The 23,387-nt window shown below is 45.0% G+C and overlaps 1 protein-coding gene across 1 annotated transcript; it reads left to right on the top strand.

Moving 5' to 3' along the window:
• The first annotated feature begins 987 nt into the window (after positions 1–987).
• Positions 988–23,365, top strand: LOC105697610 (pyrokinin-1 receptor-like). The gene is made up of 5 exons (XM_012421076.1): positions 988–3,999; positions 4,565–4,971; positions 19,958–20,172; positions 20,860–21,289; positions 21,862–23,365. The coding sequence occupies exons 1-5, from the start codon at positions 3,509–3,511 to the stop codon at positions 22,101–22,103; spliced, it is 1,785 nt and encodes a 594-aa protein (XP_012276499.1). The 5' UTR covers positions 988–3,508; the 3' UTR covers positions 22,104–23,365.
• The last annotated feature ends 22 nt before the right edge of the window (positions 23,366–23,387 follow it).

Below are 23,387 nucleotides of genomic sequence, written 5' to 3'. Positions count from 1 at the left end.
TCTGAGGTCGCAATTTATTTTCCACCGCCTCATTTTTGCTCGTTTGTGTCTCCGTTGGCTCGAAGTGTTCTAATTCTGGGTGGCGAACGACGTCGTAAAAATTACTTCCACAGGAGTTACGTCGAGATAATGATCGAATCAATTAGCCGGGAATCTCTGTGTTTATCGTGGACTAGGATCAGGAATCCAAGGATCCCGAGAGACGAACAATACGACATTACGTGTCAGTCGATGACACAAGGTTGATACCTCGAAGATCATTGTTTTGACTCTTTTTTTTTCTAGGCGTCCCCATATCCAAGTCGCACTCTGCTGGACCTTGATGCTGGGCGTTGGTGTTCATCTCGATAAATCCAAATTCAGGTTTAAGGTCCCTGTCTTGAAATCTTCTCGATAAATCGTCAAGATTAAGGAAGATCCACGGGACATCCAACCTCGACGTTGTATCTCATCTTTGGACCTCCGCCTTAATCGCATCAGCTGATCGGATCTCGTCTCCCGGTTCCCAATTCATCATCCACCTTCTTTCTGGAACACCTCAGGAAATCCTAAGGATCAAGCGAGATCCAGAGAAAATCCAACCTCGACGTTGAATCTCGACATTAGGAAGCTGGTGGATATCCTAGGAAGGAAGCATCAGCTGATCGGATCTCATTCCCTAAAGGTTCCGTTCAAAGTCTGTTGACGAGTCTCCTGGAAACAAAGCGACAATTGTTGCATCTCCTCCTGTCAAGAGGCCTGCCTTAGACGAAAGACAAGGAGTGTTGTCATCTCCCCGAAACGAGAGTACGAGTCACGGGTGACCGAGAGGAGGTCTCGGCGTCGCGACGGCGAACCCTTCCGAACCGGTCGTTCCTCCTCTCTCTTGGAACCCGGACTCGGCCCAAGAAAAGAGCAAGAAAAGAGCCGGAGTTGTAGTCGATCCCACTCCTGTCTCTCGTAAGAGAGCGCGTGGAGTCGCGCTGGCGACTCTATCGAAGCGTCGCGACGACAGTCGCCGCTTAGGCGCGTCCGCACGATCTTCCACCTGAGAGTCTCTGGGGCGAAGAGGGCGAAGAAGTCGGCGCCGTCCTTGAAGAAGGCCGCGTGGCGTCCACGGAAGACGGGGCCAGAGGTCGTTCGCGCGATCCTAGGAACAATAGACTCCAAGAGGGCACCTATGAGAACCGGCGAGCGATTCGATCGGAGCCGGTCAAAGTGTCAATCGGATCAAGTGGATGCGCTTCGCGGTATCAAGGACGAGACCAGCGGAAAATTAGCGCTGGCATTCGACCGCTTAACACCGAGACGAGTGCAGTGATAACGAGGAGGGAGAGAGACAGGTGAAGGAAGAACGAGGATCGATGGACGAATTAGGACCTGGGAAAATCTGTATGAAATTCGAGGGTGACGAGGATGCTGGATTTGGACCCGAAGTCGACTCTAATCGAGGAGTCGAGATTGCAGGGTGATAAGTGCGCGAGATAATTCCAAGTTGGATTTGGAAAACGGTTCCAGTTTGGCTCTTTGGTCTCAAGTCCCAAGGATCTGGAAGTACCGGAAGTGAGGGTAATCCGAAAGGACGCGGTTGTAATGTTCGTATGAGATAAGAAGGACGAGATGATCGGTCCAGGGGGATGATTATGTCGTTAGGGCCACGTGTGAACCTTGAGGGTTTTTTACTACTTAGCGACGACATTGATGTTCACGTTTGACAGATCGTGTGACTAGGGCGATAAGGGGCGGCGAGATTAAAGCTTGGAGTCGGACGATCGGCAATGTTGAAGGTGTCATATATGCTGACAATGTTGATGTCAGGCTTGGGGGAATTAAAAAAGTTAGTGGCAGTAATCGAAAAGTTGACCAGCAGAGTACTTGGAGGAAGTAACGAGCGTCGGGAATTTTGAGGATATTGGAACCAAAGATAAGAAGAATTTTGAAATTAATTGAACGACGTCGAGGAGGTTCGACCCGAGGATGGTAAATATCGCTAGGACGTCGAGGGCTGATAAGTGGAACGCGAAAAGTGCGACTTCGATTTTGGGGGGCAAAACCGAGAAAGTTCAGGCCGGCGAGGGGGTCGTTGCAGTAATCGACCCTGACGTGACTACTTTGACAAGTGTAATAACCATTTACATATCGACTTCCGGAAAGTTTCGGACCCCGAAGAGTAACCTACGACAGGGCAGATTGGGAGAGTTATGGAGTTGCCTAATGAATTCGGAAATCGATGGGGAAACTTAGGGTGGGTTTGCATTAAGGGTTGAAAAACCTTGGGGAAGTTTGGGGGAGGTTTCAAGCGTGGAATTACTTCGGGGAAGTTCGTCTTGGTAACGCGGACCGACGGTTGAAAAATCTCGGGACATTTTCCGGGGGTGTGTATGTACTAAAGGGTGGAAATACAGAAAGTGGCAAGTTTCGAGGAATCGCTCAATGACAGTTGAGGAACCGTCAAACATTCGCTGAGATTGTGTGCGCAGAAGTGGAAAAGATTAGAGAAGTTTGTCGAGGGTGGAAGCACACTGGGGAGATTCCGATGTCCAGCCTCCCTGAGAGCTCTTAAGTCATCGAGTTACGTCTCCTCAAGATTTCCCGACTCACGGCCATTGTCTCGAAAGACTTCAATTCGATTTTGTTGACACGAGAACAAAAAACGAAAAAGTCAAGATTGATCCAAATTCGAGCACGGGACGATTCTACGGTCGTGCACACCTCATGCATTCCTGAAAATCGAAAAGTCACAGCTGTGTTACTTGGATAAGGCTGGTAAAAAAATAGAATCTGCACCAAAGATCACTGTCGGAATCTTCGACACGTGAAAGCTTCCCCAAGAAAACGGGACTCCCGTTTTGAAAATTCAAATCGCGCATCGGAATTCAGAGAAAGCGTCGCGTTCTCCAAAGACTGCCAAGTGATTCGCGACCAAGTCGAGGTGTCCAATCGAATTGGCAGCTCATCTCCGTGACAGCGATCTGTCACCCTTTAGACTGTCATCGATATTTCTCTGGGCCTCGCCGAAGGTGATCACCCCTTCCAACACCGATCCAGAGTCGACCTTGCTCCTCGACTTTAATTCGGCCAAATTGAAAGTAATCGAGTTAGAGGGTCTTGACCGCTCCTCGTGTAGTTAAAGTAGCTGCCGGAGTAGCTAAGTTCCGTCGATTAGTTGGCCTGGTGACACCGTGCCAGTAAAATCGCAACGGCAAGCCTCGTCCCGGCCATTGGTCAGAATTTCTCGAATAACATTTCCCTCATTCGGAGTTTCGTCGGAACACGATTCTCTGAAACAACTCCATTAAAGCCGATTGTTCCAACCATCGCTTGATTGCAGACCGTTGACATTTACAGTCTGTTGGCACTGTTCAAGGAACCAGCCCACCCTGGTCACTTTGGTCAGCAAATGCTTGGTTGGACTCTGTGAAAAATATTCCCAACCCCCAAGATAAAAAAGAACAAAATAGTACCACGTGGCGATGAGTGGGCGAGGATTTACCAAGATTGCTTGAAGGTCTAAAAACCATTGTCGAGGATGATCAACGAGAGTTTGTCGAACCTCCTCGCCCAGAGTCCGGAACTCGGCCTGGGCGAAGAGTTCTCCACCAGGAGTTTACCTGTGGACTTTCTGAAAGAAGGCAGACTGCAAGCTCAGCTAAACGTTTCTCACGCCGTCACGGAATACCTGAAGACCGAGGAAGCCTCGAGGAGAGACTCCTTGTACGTGGTTTTACCAGTCACCATCATTTACGTGGCCATCTTCTTCACCGGAGTCATCGGGAACGTCTCCACGTGCGTCGTGATAGCTCGCAATCGGTCGATGCACACCGCAACTAATTACTATCTCTTCAGTCTGGCCATCTCCGATCTACTTCTACTGATCTCTGGATTGCCCCCCGAGATGTACTACATCTGGTCGCATTTCCCCTACGTGTTTGGCGAGGTCTTCTGCATCATCCAAGGATTCGCAGCGGAGACCTCGGCGAACGCGACGGTCCTCACCATCACGGCGTTCACGGTGGAAAGGTATAAAATAAGCATGTTTTATCACCCTTCCGAGGGAAATATTCGACCCCAGCTATTTTTCCCGAGTACAGGAACACCTGACAGATTTCGCATTGATTCGCGACCTATCAAGTTTCCAAGCGAACGATTTGTTTGACGGCTCCAAATTCCGCTGAGCAAAATATCACCATTGTCGAAACGGGGAATGTTTTCCCCGGATTTATTCCGACACGCGAGGACAGGATACAATGTTAGGGGGGGGGGGGGGAAATACCGCGTTCGAAAAATTTGCAGAGATACATTTTTTAACTATCTCGGGGGCGGGTGGGAGATAATCGTTGGAAACTCGTCCACATACCGCGGGTGGATTTAACGTGCAATTTCACGCGGGAGGCAATGCGAGGAAACGCATGGAGAAATGTTTATTCCCCTTCGCAGGGGGCGGACAATTAATTCCTTGATGTTCTCCCCGTAGTTCTAGATTTCCCCTACACGCGGTAATTCCTCTAGTTCCGCCACCTTCTGCACTTTCCCCCATGGAGTTAACGGCATTGTAGTAATGGAGCAATGTCGGCGTTCCTTGCAGATACGTGGCCATTTGCCACCCCTTCATCTCGCATACCATGTCGAAGTTGTCGAGGGCTGTCAAATTCGTAGTTGCCATATGGCTGCTAGCCCTGTGTCTCGCCATCCCTCAAGCTATCCAGTTTGGGGTGGTCTACAACTATGACAGGAATGGGACTGCCATAGAAGACAGCGCAAGGTGCACCGTCAAATGGGAGATCCTGGCCCATGCCTTCGAGACCTCGACCTTGCTCTTCTTCGCCGTGCCCATGACCATCATCACGGTCCTCTATGTCCTCATCGGCATCAAGCTTAGGAAATCAAAACTGCTGACGGCTGTCAAGAGGAACTCCGTCAACAATAGTCTTAACCACAGCGAGTACAGCAGAAGGAAGTGCGCAGCCCAGAGGAACGTCATCAGGATGCTGGGTGAGTCCTATTCCGATAAGCCGATAACGCGATAAGGGCCTTTTTCCGTTCTTCATTTTATATCCTCACCTTCGTTATGTATTTCGGACCATTAGGATTTGGACCATTTATTATTCCCTCCCGTTAAAACACTTGACAGAGAAGAATTGACTGCGATTTCACGTACAAACATTTGGACACCAGAAGAAGTCTGATGACTCGATGACTCAGGTTTCCGGGGTTTATTTTTATATCTCGTGGTCTAGAGGGAGTTATCTTTAGTTTACCTCCCGGACGGACAATTTTACAGGATGTAAAAATAGCGGAGGTGTAAGCACATGGGTAGGTCCTGCGTCTTCTTCATGGTGTCAGGATGTTTTTACCCCCCACTCCCCCCTTTTTTTTGTGGACATGAGATGCGAACCAATAGCAGGGCATTTATCGTGGATATTATCTGCCGTGCTCTGTAATTTTCTGGAATAAAAACGAGTTGGACGTACGAGTATGTCGTTATTTAATGATATTGTGGGCGGGCGGTCGTAAGATGTAATTATTTATTCGATTCGATTCAGTACTCGCATGAATTCTAAGGGGAACGTCGGGTTTGGATGACAAGAAGTTGGTGGCAGTGTTTTCCTGTTAATCGAGACTTCAGGGTGGGGGTTATTAATATTTCCCGATGATTCTACAACGCGATGACTCAAGTAATACGAGACATTCGAGATTTCCCCCTTTTTGTCCCGCCTTTTAGATTATGGGACGTGAGGTCAAAAGTAATCGCGGGCAAAAAATTAACGACAATGCGTACCAGTCATTACGTTAATATTACTACTTGCTCGGTGATAATCGGGTTATTAAATCGTTATTTCACACGTCCAAGCGATTGTAGTGCGCAAGCTCGACATAGTTGCCTATAGACGATGACCGTGAAGGACGTTTTTCTCCCTTATATCTATTTACCATGAAACACATTTTAATAAAATCGTAAAAAAAAAATGTTCCGTCATTAACAACACTATAACGCAGGATTTTCATATCGGTTAAGGAATTCAAAGTGTGTCCGCAGCGGAGAGAAAAATCTTGGAGCTGGTTTGTCATGATTTCCATTTTTTTTTTTTCCCAATCTAGAATGTTATCTTTAAGTAGTCAAAAAGTGCAGAAGCCGAAACGTTTGAAGCGCAGTCGAGTGAATTATCTCGAGCCTTTCCTTTGAGATACACGGTGCATCTTCAAGGACGCCGCTGCAACAGGGTCCTTAATAAATTCGAGCGTATTCGTGATAAGAGCGAAAACTTTCCGATGGGGCGCTGATAATTATCTCGTACGGCTCGAGTTCGCGGGTATGCTAATGATCCCGTAAAAGCAGGAACCAGGTCCGTTAAGATTCCTGAATAACCGATCGCAGGTTTGGAAACAATTTCGGACTTTACCTTGAGACAACTCTTGCCGATGGAACCGGTTGGCGATCGAGTTGGTGCCGAGATACAACATTTTCTTTCCTCGTGGTCTTGTTCGCTGAAATCTTAGAACATGACACCTCGTTCGTAGTTTCAAGCTCATTCGAGGAGTCCGCAAAATCGCGAGTCGATCAGAACGAGCGAGGATCGAGATCGATCCGTCTCGAGATGATCGATCGAGGCGACCGTGGGTAAATAATAAATTAAGCCTTTCATTTAATCCTCTCCTAGGAATAACCCTAAAGAAAGCACCCTTACATGTGACGTTATAACGTGAAATTTTATCAAAATTGAATCTGTAAGGATTATCGAAAAATTTGGGAGTAATGGACCTAGCGAGGTTTATCAGGAACGTGATTAACGCGAAAGCGTTTCCTTAAGGGCGCGCCTTGAGGGGAGATCCAATAATATATAACGAGATGGGGCTCTTTAAAGTCGACATTTTAATTGAGTATAAAAGGAGTACTCGAGGAGAGTGCGGATTATTTTTTTTTATTTTATAATTTTTTTTTTTCTACGCGCTTTCTTAACCGTTTGAGTCCCAGGCAGGGCGATCGCGCTGTTCAGATTTTATGTCGAGAAAACCCAGCACATTTCGAGCGTTGTGGACAACTGACGGTGCATCACCGATTGTCAAAGTCGCTCAGATTCACTGACCCAAGTACATTACACAGCTCCTTCTTTTAACCTCTTAACTAACAATATCGTGTGAGAGACATGGTAAATCAATCGGGCCAAACGTAAACAAAACGTGTGAGAGACGTGGTATGTGAATCGGGCCAAATGTAAACAAACCGTGTGAGAAGTTACGTTCAGCCAAACCGTGAAATGGGCCGATGTATGATCGACACTTTTGTTGTTTATGGCACGCGCTATTGGAATTTAAATCGTAACGCAAGGGTGTAAATAATACATCTTACAATTCAAGAAACGCTATCGCGCCGAGTGGGATCCATCGACATAAAATAAACAAAGCGCTATCGCGCTGTTTGGGTCTTCTCGTACTCATTTAGAGAAAGCGCGGTTGCGCTGTTCGGGATTCTTCGACAGTGTTTTTTCAATACCCCCTAGGACTCAAACGGTTAAGAGGCTTAGGTCCTCAAGACGAGATTTCGCTCTCTCATGCGAGCGTTCACCTCTTAAGATCGGCAATTGTCGATAGCGCCAGAAAAGACCGTGGCTTTGTTTTCCTCTCTTTTTCTTCAGGACAAATCGCGGAATCGCGTGAGCGAAGGGCCGTTCCGGTGTTATCAGTGCCGATATCGAGACGACGGACAACCTTCGATTCAGGGATTCGGTTCTGGAAGGCCATTGTTTTCGGCGTCTCCGAAAATACCTCGAGAGTTCTGAAATTGCTTCAGGGCTTCCCTGGTATCGTTTCTGTCCCTTACAATCTTTTGCCTCGAGCCATGAAATCGGTAAGAAATTCTATTCGAAAACGCTAGATCGGTTCACCGAGGTGTTATCGCTCGGTATCGATGAAATATTTATCAGCAGGGGAAATATTCTGAATATTTGTCCTCGGGTCGGGGCGCCCTCGATTTGGGTCGGTATTTAGTCTCCCTAAGTGGAGATATCGGCAGGACTTCTAAAAATGGACCTTTTTTTACGTATGTATGGCGCCGTTCCGGGTTTCATGCTCCCTCGTGGTTCAACCGCAAACTTGGGGACATTAGCTGGGGCCAACTTTGTAATTCGGCTTGGGGGATGCTTAAAGGGTGTCTTCACGTACACACAGATGTACTAAATTCGGTCGTTTCGAGGTTTTGAAGCAATAGCGACTATCGTGCGATATCGCCTTACCTTCCAGAGGAAACTTCAAAGAGCGATTTCATCAATTTGCGGAACAATTATCTTCTGGTATATTCTGCTTTCTGGTAATGTCGCGTCGTGGAATGTGAATGCATAGGATTGTTCGATAGCAATGGCCTTTTATAGTGGAATTCAACTATTTAGGTCGGCTTGGGATCATTTCGAGGTGTCCTTACGTTCACGGATGTACTAACTTTGCTTCGAGGTTTTGAAGTTGTAGTCCTGACCGCATCACGCCAATGGCCTTATCGTTAGGGAAGACTTTGAATGGAGATTTAATTAATTTGTGGGATAATTACTTCCTCTAATGATATTATCTGTCACGGTGCAGACATTTTTAAGATCGTTCGGTAGCAATGGTATGTATGGAACTTCTCGATTAGATGGGGCTGGGCGCTCTTTTCAATTTTTATCTCGACGTGACACTCACGATCCTGCCTGTCTCAGGAGCATCCTTACTAACACCTGATAAGACGTCCTATCTCCCCTCAAAACCCCTTTCGCTGGTTTCGGTTTTCCCCTCGAAAGAATAAGGCTTCGAGAAGAGTGAAGTTTCGGGTTTCGCGCGTGAAATGTTTATCTTCGAAGAAGGAATATTAGGGAGGTCCTTCCCAGCATCGAAATGTCCACCTGACATTTGGACGATGCCTTCTAGGATAATCTAAGTCGTTTCTCGAGGTCCAAAAATAACACAAGAAAGCCTAAAACGGTCCACCTTCTTCTGTCCATCCTTAGCACTGCCTAACACCGACCAGAATAGATCTTGTCCGAGACGACACGCTTTTACACTCCGATCGTAATGCTAATCACCTTTACGTAAAAATTTAGGAATACCGTAGATTTATTTTTTTTTTCTACGCACGGAAAAAGGGCCTTGGCATTCCACGAGATGGTATCAGAATGATAACGACTCGCGAAGACGCATAGACTTTATCCATAAAATATTAACCAGGATACGGAGGATAGCCCGGGATATCCTGGAATACCCTTTCAGCCTTTCCCTCTCATGAATGCGATATCGACATCCTTGATCCCGAGACAAATGAGATCCTTTCTTTGTATTTCGATTCGCCAGGAATTTCGACTAGGTTCAGGATTTCTCCTCACGATTTACCCGAATCATCTTACGAGTTTCTAGACATTTTTACGAGTCCGTTAATATCGTGAATTTTGCTGATGTCTTTTTCTTAAAGCAAATTTTTACCAAACCGAGAGAGAAAAATTCCAGGATTTTGTAGCTATTAAATTTTGAAAGTGAGGATTAAGTGTCTTAATTTTTATGTTTTTGGGACAGAGACTTATAGTCAATCTAAAATACAGTCTACCGGTTATAGCACCCTGTAGTATACGTACTGGTAGATGTAATCGAATCGATAAGTCACTGTTAAGCCTTCCTATCTGCACTGGCCACGTTAACAAGGGTCCTGTAATGCAACAATAAATACTGCTTTAACAGTTCCGCTGGAAAAGTTGCCTCAAAGTACTCGCTTTTCGTTCATTACGCTTCGATTTATTTAACGTTAAGATTTATCATTTCTCTGGCATGTAATTGATGTAACGATAGGCTGACTTAATTCAATTTGATCCGATTTAAGCGGCGATGTCGGTGAGATGTATGTAGGCCGTTAAATATTTTTATTTCAAATACATCTTTAATGACAGGTAAGATTTACACGATATGTTCGCCTGGCATTGATATTTTATTAAATCAATTTAATCTAAAGGTCTTTTACGTGCTGCTTTTTTTTAATCCTTTTTATGAATTATCCGGTGTCGAGTATTGTAAGTGAGGGACTCATTGCACTCCATCGAAACGATAAATATTGTCACGATAAATATTCCGATTGAAAAAAAGTGGGGAAGTGCGTGTCGTTGCTCTTTTCAAGTGCTGCCCGAGGTGATTTGTTGAGTAACGAGATTTATCGACTTTTTTCGTGGAAAATTTTTCGCAAATAGACTCTGCGGAATACTGTTCTAGGACGTGGAACTCCGAATATCTGGAGTCCGGATTCTCCGCAAAATTTTCTCCCCCTTTTTACGGTTCGAATCGACGTAAACGCGCTAAATCATTTTTCACGAAGTATCCGAATCGTCGGTTTCTGACATAACCGTAAAATTTTTACGGTTTCCCGCTTTCCACCGAAAATTCTTCAGATAGTAGAATTAAACTTTAAGAGATAGATGAGTGAGGAAGTTGCCAATGCACCGCCCCTTAAATGTGCAGCGGGATTGATTGCAGTTACTTTTGGAAAGATTTATATTTTCCTCCTAAATTGCTTCTAACTCTAAATTTTCCTCGTTAAAGGTCAGTTTTATGGGTAGGTGCAGCATAATGCGATGTACTATGTCGCATCCGGGGCGTTTTTGAATGTACACCCTTGGGAAATTATGGAGCACATATTTCAATGGAAACTGGACGTGATCCGTTATCATGGAAGCCTGTCAATTATTACAGAATTGTCATCCGTTTTCCTCAATTCTGCACGTAAGCGCGCGCTTAAAAGTGTCCTAAATTCCTGTTAAGAAACTCTCTTTAAATTTCCCTAATTCTTCCTACTCCCTCCGAATTTTTTCCAGCGTTTCTAACGCTCTCGGTAAATCAAGTTCGGCAGAATGAAACGTAATACGGCAATCGGATATAGGCGGGTGGTTTTTTTTTTCTCACGATGTCAGGCGATATTACCGCTCCTTTTTTCCCCCAGGAAAGAGGATCCCGTCAGTTCCGCTCCAGCTTCCGATGGTTTCCCCTCGGAGGTTTCTATTTGTCCGTATCCTCGGAGTGGAAAATGGATCCAGCAACACCTCGATGCCCATCGATCCTTTTTCCCATTTTCATCCTCTCGTTATCATCCCGCACGCGCCTCCCCAAAGTTAAGGTATCGGAACCGAGCCTCTCTCTATGGGGTCCCATATCGATTCTCCACCCAACCCGGAAACCTCGAGGTCTCGGTTTTGCAAGGGACTCAACGAGACGATTAATCGTGGCCGGTTTCACGCCGAGGGCATCGGTCATTCCTCAAGAGGGATCGATTTATTGATCTATCGATCGGATTTCGTCCCTTGGATCCGGGACACGCACGGCGCTTAATACACCATACTCATCCAATTACATTCGATTATATCTGATCACAGGTAGGCAACAGTTAACTACGTTTGGGATCTAATGGCCTCACCAGAAGGGAGAGAACACCTGCGAATAAGCTATTTAAAGTTCCCAGTAGTTCGCCAATGTCTTAGTAAATGCCATCAAATGACGGTTCAATTTTACAGAAATAGTTATCTTACATAATACCGCACATCATGAGGTGTTGGGTAAAAGCAACATTAAGCCATTTATTTCGAATGATTTATATAAAACTCAGAGTAGCCCATATTTTGGTAAGCGACATAAAATATTTCTTATGTCGTTTCAATTATACGGAAATAATTCTTTTGCGCATTCTGCATCACCAGATATTGCCAGGTAATGACTGCGAATTTTTATGTGGATTAAATGAATTTTACCAATGGCGTTAACGAGCGTTAAGGCGACTCAGAGATTTGCGGCTACATTTTCATTTGCGCGAAAGTAATTCAAAATGTTATCTTCCGGACGAAATGTGCGTCGTCTCGGATCCAATTTTACGGAGGCGTGACAATTTATCGCAAAATATTCAGGGGGAAGGATTTTAAAGGGCACGAGCATTACCATTCAAGTTGGTTTTAGTACCGCAATTTACTCGCCGCGGCGGAGATTCATGCGTATAAACTTTAAATGGTGCTATCTCGCGATTGTACGCACGAAATCCCAGTTTGACATATATATCGTTGAATTTGTTTCGGTTTACCGCAAAATCCCGGCTCGGTTGCGAGTGTATGAAAAACCGACTCCGAGTTCGCTCGAAAAAGATGACCCGAATAAATCGAGGATGTAGGAAAAAAATCTATGATGACATTATATCACCCTAGAGACCTGAAAATATCTTTCGGCGTCGTAGAGAGAGTGGAGGGTAAATTCTGGCGACATTCAAAACCGTGTTAAATTACAAATCCAGATTTTTTCCTTCAGAGCACCTTTCACTGCGGACCATCTTACGGCTAAAAACATCCCCGTACGGTTCAAACAAAAAATCGGTCGCATTTTTTTTTTCTTCAAAACGGAGCAAGATAAATTTCACCATCAGTGGTCGTGAAAAAAGAAAAAATGGTAAAAAGTCCCGCGCCATGTCAGTTTTCCCTTTTCAGCGTAGTCAAATGTCGCGTGAATTTGCGATATTCACCTTTTCCGAGGCTGGGATGCGAGCTTTTCAGGGAAAATGGATTTTGATAAGGACTTCGGGTCAGATAAGACGTAACGTGGTATTGCGGCGCAGCAACGTGCTCGTCGCGAATGCGCTCCATATCCGAAATTTCGGAAATTGAACATTTCGACGGATGGGAGATCGCCGGTGAATACGTGATGGATTTATGCACCCTTTGGGAAAGACTATCTTTGCATACAACCCTCGGGCTACTTTGGACCCACTGTCATGCAAATCACGGAAACTTGACAGAAGTCTGGAGACACCCCTCCGAGCACCTGCTACGCGGGGAGGAAAAATGTTCCCGGTTACCTATCCCTCCGAAAATTATTATTATTTTTTTATATATATTTATTTCGCGCTCGTAAATCGCGGAAACTTTCAATTCGCCGTTTCTCGTGGGAGGTGAAATTGTACTGTTGAAGACATGGCATTAAATTTACGGCGGATTTACGCGCACCCTAAATGATGCCATTAATGCTGAATTAATTCCACTCGGGATACGTACAGGTCTAAAGTGTCGACATTGATGTCGTGTATTTCACAGTTAAGTACGTCCAAATGGAGCGGTTCATATCGGACGCGAGGGACGCCATGTTGCTTTCACGCGAGTCAGCTTTTACCCCTTTGGGGGTGCCGGGGAAGATTTCCCAGGTGCTGCTCGTATTATGTAAATCGTGGATATTTGACCGAAATCGCCGGTCCTTATTCTTGAGATCTGCGTGGCAGGCGTCGCGAAAGGGGAAATAATTTATTTAGATACGTACTTGCAGATGCAAACGGAACTGCATTCGGCGCTGCGACGTCGTGCGATCCCACAAGGTGAATCACTATATTTATTGCGCGGAAAACCGAGCTTTTTTTACGCCGATGAGTCGATATATATGTCGAGAAACATTTTATCCTTCCCCTTTTTATTCTTCAGATTTTTATTCGATCGGACAGCCCTTCGGAAGAACGAAAAAGGTCTTTGTTTACGCCTCCACCGTTGTCGGACGTGGATGGCCAAAAATGGCGGCGACCAACGCGCCTCTTCCACGCCGTTGTAAGGAACGTGGTTACAATACAGTCTCACCTTAACACGCTCCAATTTTAACGCTGAGTTACTTCTGAATCATCGTCGTAAAAATCGTGAAAGTTGCGACCAATTCGAGGATGCACCTTATAGGGCATAATTTATTGTCCAAGTCCACTGCATTGTGATTCCGGTTTGCGAGCCCCTTAGAAGATCGCTTTTATTCTCGTCGGAAGTTTGTTTATGTTATAACAGCTATTGTAGCACGTAAAGTGGTATTGTAATCTGGGCATGTCTGTAGTTTAGTCCCTCTTTTGGATTTATAAAGTATGAATGGACCGTAACCAGGGGTTGATACCTTTAGAGGGATTATCGGCTCCTTCGATTGCGCAACTTTTTGGCATTTACGCGAAAGGACAAGAAGATGGCCGCGGAAAGTGAATCCAGCGTGAGTGGCCTGCCCTCGACTTTATCTTTGCTCGTAGAAATCCGAGGAAATGGCGTTCCAGTTTCTTCCACCCTTTTCCTGACATTTTTCACCCCTCTTAGGCGGACTCGTAAAGGAACGGGAAACGCTGTTAACACGCCACCATTCGGGGGTTACGTCTTCCGGAATATTGTATGTATCCCACTTCCCTCTTTCCTTGGGATCTCCTCGTTCGTCGAGTACCTATACTCCCTGGAAAGCTCCCTGGACCGCTGGTTGGTTTATTCACTTTTTATTGAATTTACTGAGCCGTCTATGAACCGACCAGGCCGTAAAAACTGAAAGTCGGGGTCGTAAACGGAACGCCGCGGAAAACTTGACACTTCGTAACCGTCCGAGGTCGATAAAAAAGTCTTTTGAATTCTAATACTTTCCAGATATACCGGGGTTAGATTTTTCTCTTACAAGGTATCCAAAGTAGTTTCGAATGTTACGATCGCTTCGATTGATTTTCGCCGACTTGCCATCAGCGCTCCTTCCATTGTCTGCATTTTAATTTCTCAGCGAAATAGATTATTTTAACTTTTTCACCCGCAAGGGGGAAACATCATTTTATGCCGTCACTTATTCCTTTGCGCACGGCGTCGCTGTAACCGGGTAATGAGAAATTAATAATATAATTATGTATTAATTAGATCCCGGGCAGAATACTTACTGGCTTCTTCGCTAGCGCTCGTTACACCTGGTTTGCTTCGTTCTAATTTCAGGGGATGTTGCGAATTCGAGTTTGATTTTGCGAAATACTTTACCGGGATGCAAAGCGTCGTGCAACGAATTTCAATATGATGGAAATTAAGGGTGTCCAGATCGTGTGGAAATTCAACAACTTAATGGAGATAGAGTCTTTCATCGTCGTCTGGGTCTCGAGGCACGTTTTCGAATAATTGGGAGAAATATTAATATTTGCCAGATTTGAACTATTTCTTTCATCCGCGTTAGAATTTTTTCATTTTACCAGCGGCCATGTTCTTCGTCGTTATCGCTCTGCGGGGATTTGCAGGAGTCTCTCTCTCTCTCGAGAAAATTAACAGTGCTCGGATTATTTCGAGTTTCCTTGCTTACTCGACAAGATTCCGCAATTCCTTTACCGAAAGGCACACCGTCAGCCTGTATTCCAGGACGGGACTTCTGTAAACAGTCGTCAGTTACGTGGGTGTGTTGATAAATGTTTATTCATTCAAGTCCAATTATTCCGCGAGCAGATAATCGTCGATTACAGCGGAAAGGTGCGCACCTTGCGCCGCGAAGTTCGATTAATTATTAATCTCGTTTTTACGACATTCCGCTATTCTATCGCCGAGTAACGTTGATCATCGTCACTGCAGTCTGCGTCTATTAGAATATTGCATTTCGCGATATCGCGAACTACCGACGCGGAATATTCGACTTCTTACGCGCGAAAGTGACGAGCCAATTTCGACTCGTTAATTTCTCGCAATTTGTCGCAATCCCGTTTTCCGGAATTCCGCGCGACCCGTTACGGATTTAACGCATTTCCGGATAGAGGAAAATATTTCCGGCATTTCCCACGCGGCGTTCCCATTTACGGTATTATATTGAAATTGATTGAAAAATGTCTGCCGGCTGTACAATCACGCGTAAAAAAAAAAAGTGCTTGTAAGTTGAAGTAGAATGCGGAATCTTGGAAAGTAGGCTCGTCGGTACGTTCGCGTTTCGATAAATTACTTATCGCACATGAGAGTATCGTTTTTTTCCCGGGAAAGAAAAAATGTTAAAAAGTGTCTGTCCGGCCACGAGGGGCAAAAAATGAGAGAAAATCGAGCGGGCTTGTGGGCCTGTGAAAAGGGAACTGGGAGAGTTTAAAATAACTCGACGAGGCGTTTCTCTTGAAGGGAAGACAATGTTTCGAGACAAACAAGAAGCTTCCTTTTTGACGAGGTACACGTGCTGAAAGAGAGCGCGGCGCGAAATGCGAATCCGAGAAGCAGAAATCAGGACGGTAATTACAGACTGGAATAAACATCTAAATTTTCATATCCATTTTAATTTCATTTCAAATAAACAATTTTTATTTATAACCGAAACAAACCGCAGGATCAAATAGACAGGTAAACCCTGCCTACTTCTATTCAAATTCCCATTTGAAATGTTGTGCAGGAAATAAATCAAGCGAACGAAATAATTGCATCGTATGTGAATTGATTTTTCAGATTTAAACGGTATAAGAAGTATTTCCATGCTCATGATTCTCTACCGAGGGTAGTGACTGGTAGTCCCATGGTTATATTACATTTACGAACATGATAATTTCTACCATATTCTCTACTCTCGAGAATCTATATTCAGAGTGCTTTCGACATCTCCGGTCGCCATAAATCACGCCACGCAGAGATACAATTCCATTAGAAAATATCTGCAGACTCTGCTGAATGAAATTCTCTATTTTAAGATTCGAAAAAAAAATCTGGGAGTTCGGAATAGACGTATGACACGTATCCGCGAAACAAGGAGAGATAATGTCCTGGATAAGCATAATTCTTGTTTCGTGAGGAAGATGCGTGCCAAGAGGACGAGCACGCATATCCTCGCAGGCTTGCGAATCGCAAATCCTGCGAGCATAAATCACTTTATGATGTACTCAGGATATATCATTGAAGAGGTTGGTAAATAGTCGCCCTGCTTTCGTGGATTTCGTGTATCGGAAAATCTATCGAGCCCTTGCCTGAAACTGCGGACTTCCCCTCTTCCTTGGGACCCTAAATCACGTCGGAAACATCGGGAATAAATTCGGCAAATTACTCGGGGTCCTTTCAATGAAATTCGTCGGTTTGCTCGGCAACGGGAAGCCGTGGGAGTTGAAAACAGCCGAAGGAAACATTAGTCTCCTGTTGAAAGAGGACAAAGTTTCACGACGAAGAAGCTCTCCTCGGACCGCGACCCGTCGAGACACATTAACGATGACGTGGGACGTAAATCGCTACGAGAATTGCACCCGTGGAAAGGATCTCGAAATCGTACATTTTTCTTTTTCTAATCGAGACAACTCGGCGATCCCGGAAATCTCCAACGCCTTCGAGATCGTAAATCGCGAGGCGATACGACTCCGTCCGGAACAAATCCCCGGGAAATAATCAATTAATTCCGTCATTTCGAAAAAGCACCCACGGATGAAAATTCCGCGAATGAAAATTCCGGGAAAGGCCCCGTGAAATATGCATCGATTTTCTTACCGGAACGATGCCGATCACGAGGCCATTATCATACGAACTGGTTATCGAGCGAGTTTTTGTAAGATCCTCGGGGTGACACCGCGAGGATGTGAATCCTTTCGACACGAGGCGATTAACACTTGCAGCGATAAGGATTATTCTAGACGACTGTGATTTATAAGACCATTTATGACAAAGCTCCCATTTTTCTGGAAACGGGCTACCTGGAATTTCTATATTAATGCTTGATCTACTGGCGGATTTTTCTTGTCCTTGGCGGGCCGTCTGAAATCCGCCATTTTTTCAGTTCTTGTTATTCCAATGTTACATTGAATTCGTTTTATAATGACATAAGGTCCTCATCTTGAACGCCCCGATAAACATCGTTGAGTTAAAAAATAAATGTCGATTAACCCAGATCGCTTTTTCAAGGCCAAGCATCACCGATAAAAAATAGATCGAAGCCTGAAAGATACGTTTTTTCTCATTGTCGAAGATCTTTCTGGCCCGGCTCCAGATTTTTTCGTGTTTTACAATGGTTCCTTGAAAGCTTGTAGACTCAATGAAAGGAGGTGTCGGGAGGATCTTGAGATAGGCTTGTGTTGATAAGAGATACGTTTCTCCGTATTATGCATTGACTCGAAAAAGTACATGTACAAGACACGTCTGGTTATGTTAATTATAAAATCCGTCTGCACTTGCAAGTCCGTGGGTAAATCCTTAAGAGGAAGGATCAGACTCGTAAAAAGTCGCATAAGAGACTTCGGTCAATTAATAATTTGCATCTTTCTTATCAGATAATACTGTTGCTGATGTTAAACGGAATAACAATTTCTGGTGTACAATTTTTTTCTCCGGCGATTAAATTTTTCATTCGTAATCGAGGTGCTACAATGATTCTTTTCTTCCTCCACTATAAATTTAGCGGTAATTTTTTCCCTCCGTTTTTATCTCACAAGGCCGAGCTCTTCTTTCTACAGTTGACACCCTGCTCATGTTTATTGCTTCATGTCTCGGTGTCGGTATTAATATCGCCCTTGATATTATTACCTGCCACCGACATGAAAGGCGCGGGATCATAATTAGACCCATTCTCGATCCAGTTTTAGGAATCCAAAAATACATTGTTTTATCACGTACTTCACCCAAAATTTTTCCCTCCCACGCGAAAATACTTCCCACGTCATGAGCACGAGTGAAGCTGTGAAAATGTTCAAGCCCTTACACTCTAATATTGAATTATTCAATAATTTGGCCCCTCTCTAATTCCATTATCAATAACGTACTCAAAGGATAATCGACTTACGAATTTTCCGATATGGAGACGTACCGACACAATTTATTCCGGAGTCGTTGAAGCAGAATCGTGATACCGGGGCTTTAAAGTTGACGGATGAGTGAAACTATTATCACGAAAAAGGTTGCATCAAATTTGCATTAGGTCTCCGTACTCTAGGAATAAAAAGTCTGGATATTTCTATAATCCCACAAAATGGAAAAAGTAATAAAAGTAAAATTAATCCCTGCATCTCCGAACGCATTTCGAAATTAATCAATCACGGCACCCCACGTTATTGTTCCAAATTCGTTTATAAAATAAATTGGAGGAATCCAGAGGAGGTTTTCGGAGGGCGCCTAAATCTTCCCGAGGAAAAGCTCCCGGAAATGTTTTTCTAGCGTTTCGGCCCTCTTGGGTCGTCAATCGGAAAACTCGGAGTGTCTATGGCGAGGGCCATTTTCTCCTTAGAGAGCTTCTGGAGGTGTAATTTAGACCAGGAACAGGAAAAGAAGAGGGGTCGTCCTCGGATTCCGAATTCTTCCACGATCTTTCCGATGTGCTCTGGGAAGAACGACCCGGTAATAAAAGTTAATTTCTCCCGGCGCGGCGCAATAAAAGTATCCAGACTCGCGGGTAACAGTTAAATGAAGCAAAACTGCCGGTCCTCGATTTAACGAGAGATCATGCGTCCTTTTATTACGAGACATATGTCATTGTCGCTTCCTCCCCTCAGCTGTGGTTTTAAACAGAATTGGGGAACCCCTCGAGGGATTGTCCCGAACTTCTTGCTATTGTTGGCTAATGAAGGGCTTTTCCTGGGACGGTTTTACCGCGACAGGATAATGAATGAACACGCTCATTGCAGAAGATCCCTTCGAGACCACGAATTTATAATTTCGTGCTATTATTTCAGCTTCTCGCAAGGAAGATCGTCAGGTTGAGAAGTTATTCGGAACGCATGGGCCATGTTTCAATGCCGGCGGTTTCTAACCCTAACCTCTGCAATTAAGGGTAAATAGAGGTGTTTCGAAATTCTAAGCAAACTGTTCCGAACACGACGGAATTGACGCATAATTAATGATCGTTCTTGGGAAATGTTCAACTGACCTGGAATAAATATTCGCCATTAACCCGATTCTACTTTGTTCTACAACTGGAACCGACATAACGCTTCCGTTAAAAAGAAATTCTAATAAAGCCATCAAACATTTTCAGTGAGATTTATTAAACATATAATCGACGATATATGTAAGATAAACGCTAGTTAATTACACGAATTAAAAAAAAAGAAATGTTTTATATATAAAATCTCACAAAATTTGAAAGCTGTTTATAATTTTACGAATATTGCCTTCTTTAATCCTGCATTAGATTTGCAATTTTAGGAGAACTGTGTACGAGAGGGGGAGAAATTTATTCACAGTTTTAGGAGAGTTTCATGAATCTAGGGATAGGAGCGGAGAATAGGTGCAAGACTCGTCGTAAATTATGATTTATCATTTTGCAGTTGCGGTGGTTGTGGCGTTCTTCATCTGTTGGGCGCCATTCCATGCACAGAGATTACTCGCTGTGTACGCCCAAGGAAGTGGTACACCTCATCCAGGGTTGATCATCGTATACACCACACTTACATACATCTCAGGGGTGCTTTATTATCTCTCGACAACGGTGAATCCATTGCTGTACAGCATCATGTCCAACAAGTTCCGAGAAGCCTTCAAGGTGAGCCCGAAACACGACACATATCTCCACAGGAAGAGAAACAGGTCGGCAGGCAAATCCTGCAGAAAAAAAAAAGAGTACAAAATATAAGCCGATATTATAAGCGAAGAGACAAAAACACATCGATCTTGCCCGAGGATCGCACTTATCTAAATTCATTTAATTCTTCAGGCCGACACGCCGACAAATTGGACACGACGGGTCGGAATTTCCTCCCTCAGATCAGATAACCCTGCCTAATTTTATTTGTCGCCAATTAAGAGCTCGACACATCGTCAAGAATGATCGCTGTTAATTAAAACACCTCGCAACTCTGGAAACGGAGGACAAGCGCATTTTCCTCATCCAGGCGATTTTATCACCCGTCGCGAAACCGCATTTAACGTCAAACCCCCGGAGGGAGGAAGTTTAACCGGGATCCGAGTTAAAGTTTAAGTTCGAACGCAGTTCCATACCAAGACGAGGAAAGAGACGCATCTACGCAGAGGAGACAAGCTCGTTAGTTCCTCCTCCTGTCCCTCTCCGTTTAATTTCCCATCGCCTTGGTCGGCCCCTTCATTCGATTACGCTTCCTCTAGGGATTCCCCGAGTGCGTCTCCGCGTGCGCTGATATTCAAACGGAAGAAAAAAAAAATTCCAGAAATTATATTCCTCCATCAGTGTAACGATTTTCCTCTGTCCCTGCAGTCGATGTTGTCGCAGCATTGCGGAGGTCGCTCATCCCAGAAGGGAAGTCCAAGAAGACCGACGTATAGTGCGCTTTCCCACTATCCAAGATCGACGATTCGCCGGACGAATCAGCTGTCGGCGTCGATATCCGTCAGCGACGAGACGCAGAGATTGGCACCGACGAATTCGCCGAAAAGCGTCGCCGAGGAGCAGCCCGTTGTCAAGGACCAGGAGCGGAAGGACCCTCCAGAGGGGACCCCAGCGACGAAAGAGTCCACCCCACGGGAGAACCGAAACCACAGGTCGAGGGGCTCGTCCAACTCGAGCCAAGTGACGGTGATGACCTCCGTCAGTAAGGGGGGTAGCGAGGGGAACAATAACGTCGGAGGGGCATGTATTAACGACTGCTTGCCGAAAAGCCATCGCCCGGGGAAGACGGTGACTTTAGGTAAATCGGCCCTTCCACATCATCCCGACCTCATCTCGAGCGATCCATACATCAAAGGGGCCCTTTCGGCGCGGCGAGAGATAGTTAGGGTTTATCAGCGTTACGATTCCGGGAGATGGATTAACGTGTGACCGGAGGTCGGAATGTCTGATGGATGGATATTCGGTAACGTTCGTTTAGCGAGCCCTCGATTCGGGTAAATTCCTGGCAACGTGAAATCCCGTGTCGGTTTCGCGGCGCCATGTCGCTTATCGCGACGCTATCGGCATTCCAAAATCCAGTCTATGGATGGTTTTAGCTACTTTATGCCGTATTTTAATTTTTTACGTATGATTTAAGCACCGTTGTCCACGTGAAGAGCGGGTAGGAGGTGGTCTAGGAGTAACCTCGACGTAGAAGAGTGTGCCGAATGAGTTCCTGAAGAGTCTTTTACGGTTGTCGTGGGATAGATAATCGGAGACGGGCCATGCGGAAATGAATCATGTCATCGATCTTCCCGACATATCCCCTGTTAATCCCGTGGGAAGAGCCACGTCCGTCCGCCTACAAGGGACGATCGTTTCTATCCTCAGGGATCCTTGCAGAGAGACTCAGGATGGGCACTCGGGGGTTCTTTGCTCAGCAGCAGAAGTCACCCCGGCCCAGAGTGACGCCGGAAGTGGCGAGCGCGCCGCCGAAGTTGCAGAGCCATCCTAGCATCGACAGTGCCAACACCATCAGCAACTCCAGCTTGCAGGACCTGGACGAGACCGAGTTCACCGGCTCGGAGTTGGCCAAGTACATGGGGGAGCTCAACTTTGATCTTGTCACTTGACGCTCGTTCCTCCACTGGGAGGTCTCGTTTCCGCTTAGAAGGTTCTCCATGAACACCTGAACCTCGGCTCGACCGTCCATTGACACGATCGAGTTGCGGAACTTTGCCTAAAATACCCAGAAATAAACAAAAGACTCCGCTAGTCGAGCCTGAAGACACTCGTTGCGATGTTGGCTTACCAAGATGGCGGACTCACCCGAGGTCATGCAAATTTCGAGGTACCGATTGAATGTAATCGAGAAAGAGGCAGCATCGATGAGTTCGAAGGACCGCCCTTCGAATTGGATCCTTTCCAAGTGCGGTTACGTGAATTTTAAGTGGTCTAGATGATACGCGGTAATGGAAGGATTTGTACTCCGGGTTCTCCAAAATGGCCGCCTGGAGTAGGTCGCAGATGTGGGCTGTAAGAGTTGTAAAGTTTTATCGACGGGTCTGTAATGTAAATCTACGTAAGTAGTGAAAGTGAACTGTCCAACAGTCTATCGAGCTTCGTGTTAGAGTATATCTAGGGTTAAGCAAATGACTGGAAATAAAGCTCGTTTTAATATCACCGGAGAACCGAGTCAGGAGGATATCGATTCGATAACGTGAGTTTACCCTCGATTTCAAGGGGCTTCCAGAAAGACAACGGAAACCACGTTTCCACGATAACCACGCCAGGTGGAAAATCTCTATACCTATACGTGAAATACGAGAAAAAAATACCAGATACAAGAATGCACAATCTTTATTGGTTATCGCTCGTTCACTGCAAACGTTAAACCGAAGAAAGTAAAGGCGCCATTTTGCTCGATATTATATAGAGCTTTTCTATCGCGGTAAGTGACCCGTAAATTGTGAACTGTTTAATTAATTAATCTGCGTAGATCCCTGGACTCAGCACGAGGTTTAACGATGTGGTTATCACGCTACGAATCGCTGTATATCGGATAACCTAGAATTGGTTCGGCGCATAGTCAGCGGAAACGTAATGGAGGGACGAAAATAGACACGTAAGCTATGCTGGTTAATTTAAGTTACGATATATATATTTGTGTGTATGTATATACGTATTATATTTATTTTTCTATTTGTGCTATGCGCCGGGACGCAAACTTATATCCGGATAAATTTTCCTTTCGTTCTACGAATTTTCGATATTTCCTCTTCTTCGTGGTAGTCAAGGAGAGACATTCGCGACGATTCGTATGGATTTACGGCACTGTACTGTGACACTTGTTCCACTGTCGTTAGTCTTCTAATAAAAAAAAAAATTCATTGCCTTCTCAGTCCTGGTTTGTGAAT

Source organism: Orussus abietinus, unplaced genomic scaffold (assembly GCF_000612105.2).
Source record: "Orussus abietinus isolate OABI.00-Male unplaced genomic scaffold, Oabi_2.0 scaffold64, whole genome shotgun sequence".
Lineage (NCBI taxonomy): Eukaryota > Metazoa > Arthropoda > Insecta > Hymenoptera > Orussidae > Orussus > Orussus abietinus.
This window is presented reverse-complemented; position numbering and strand designations above follow the sequence as displayed.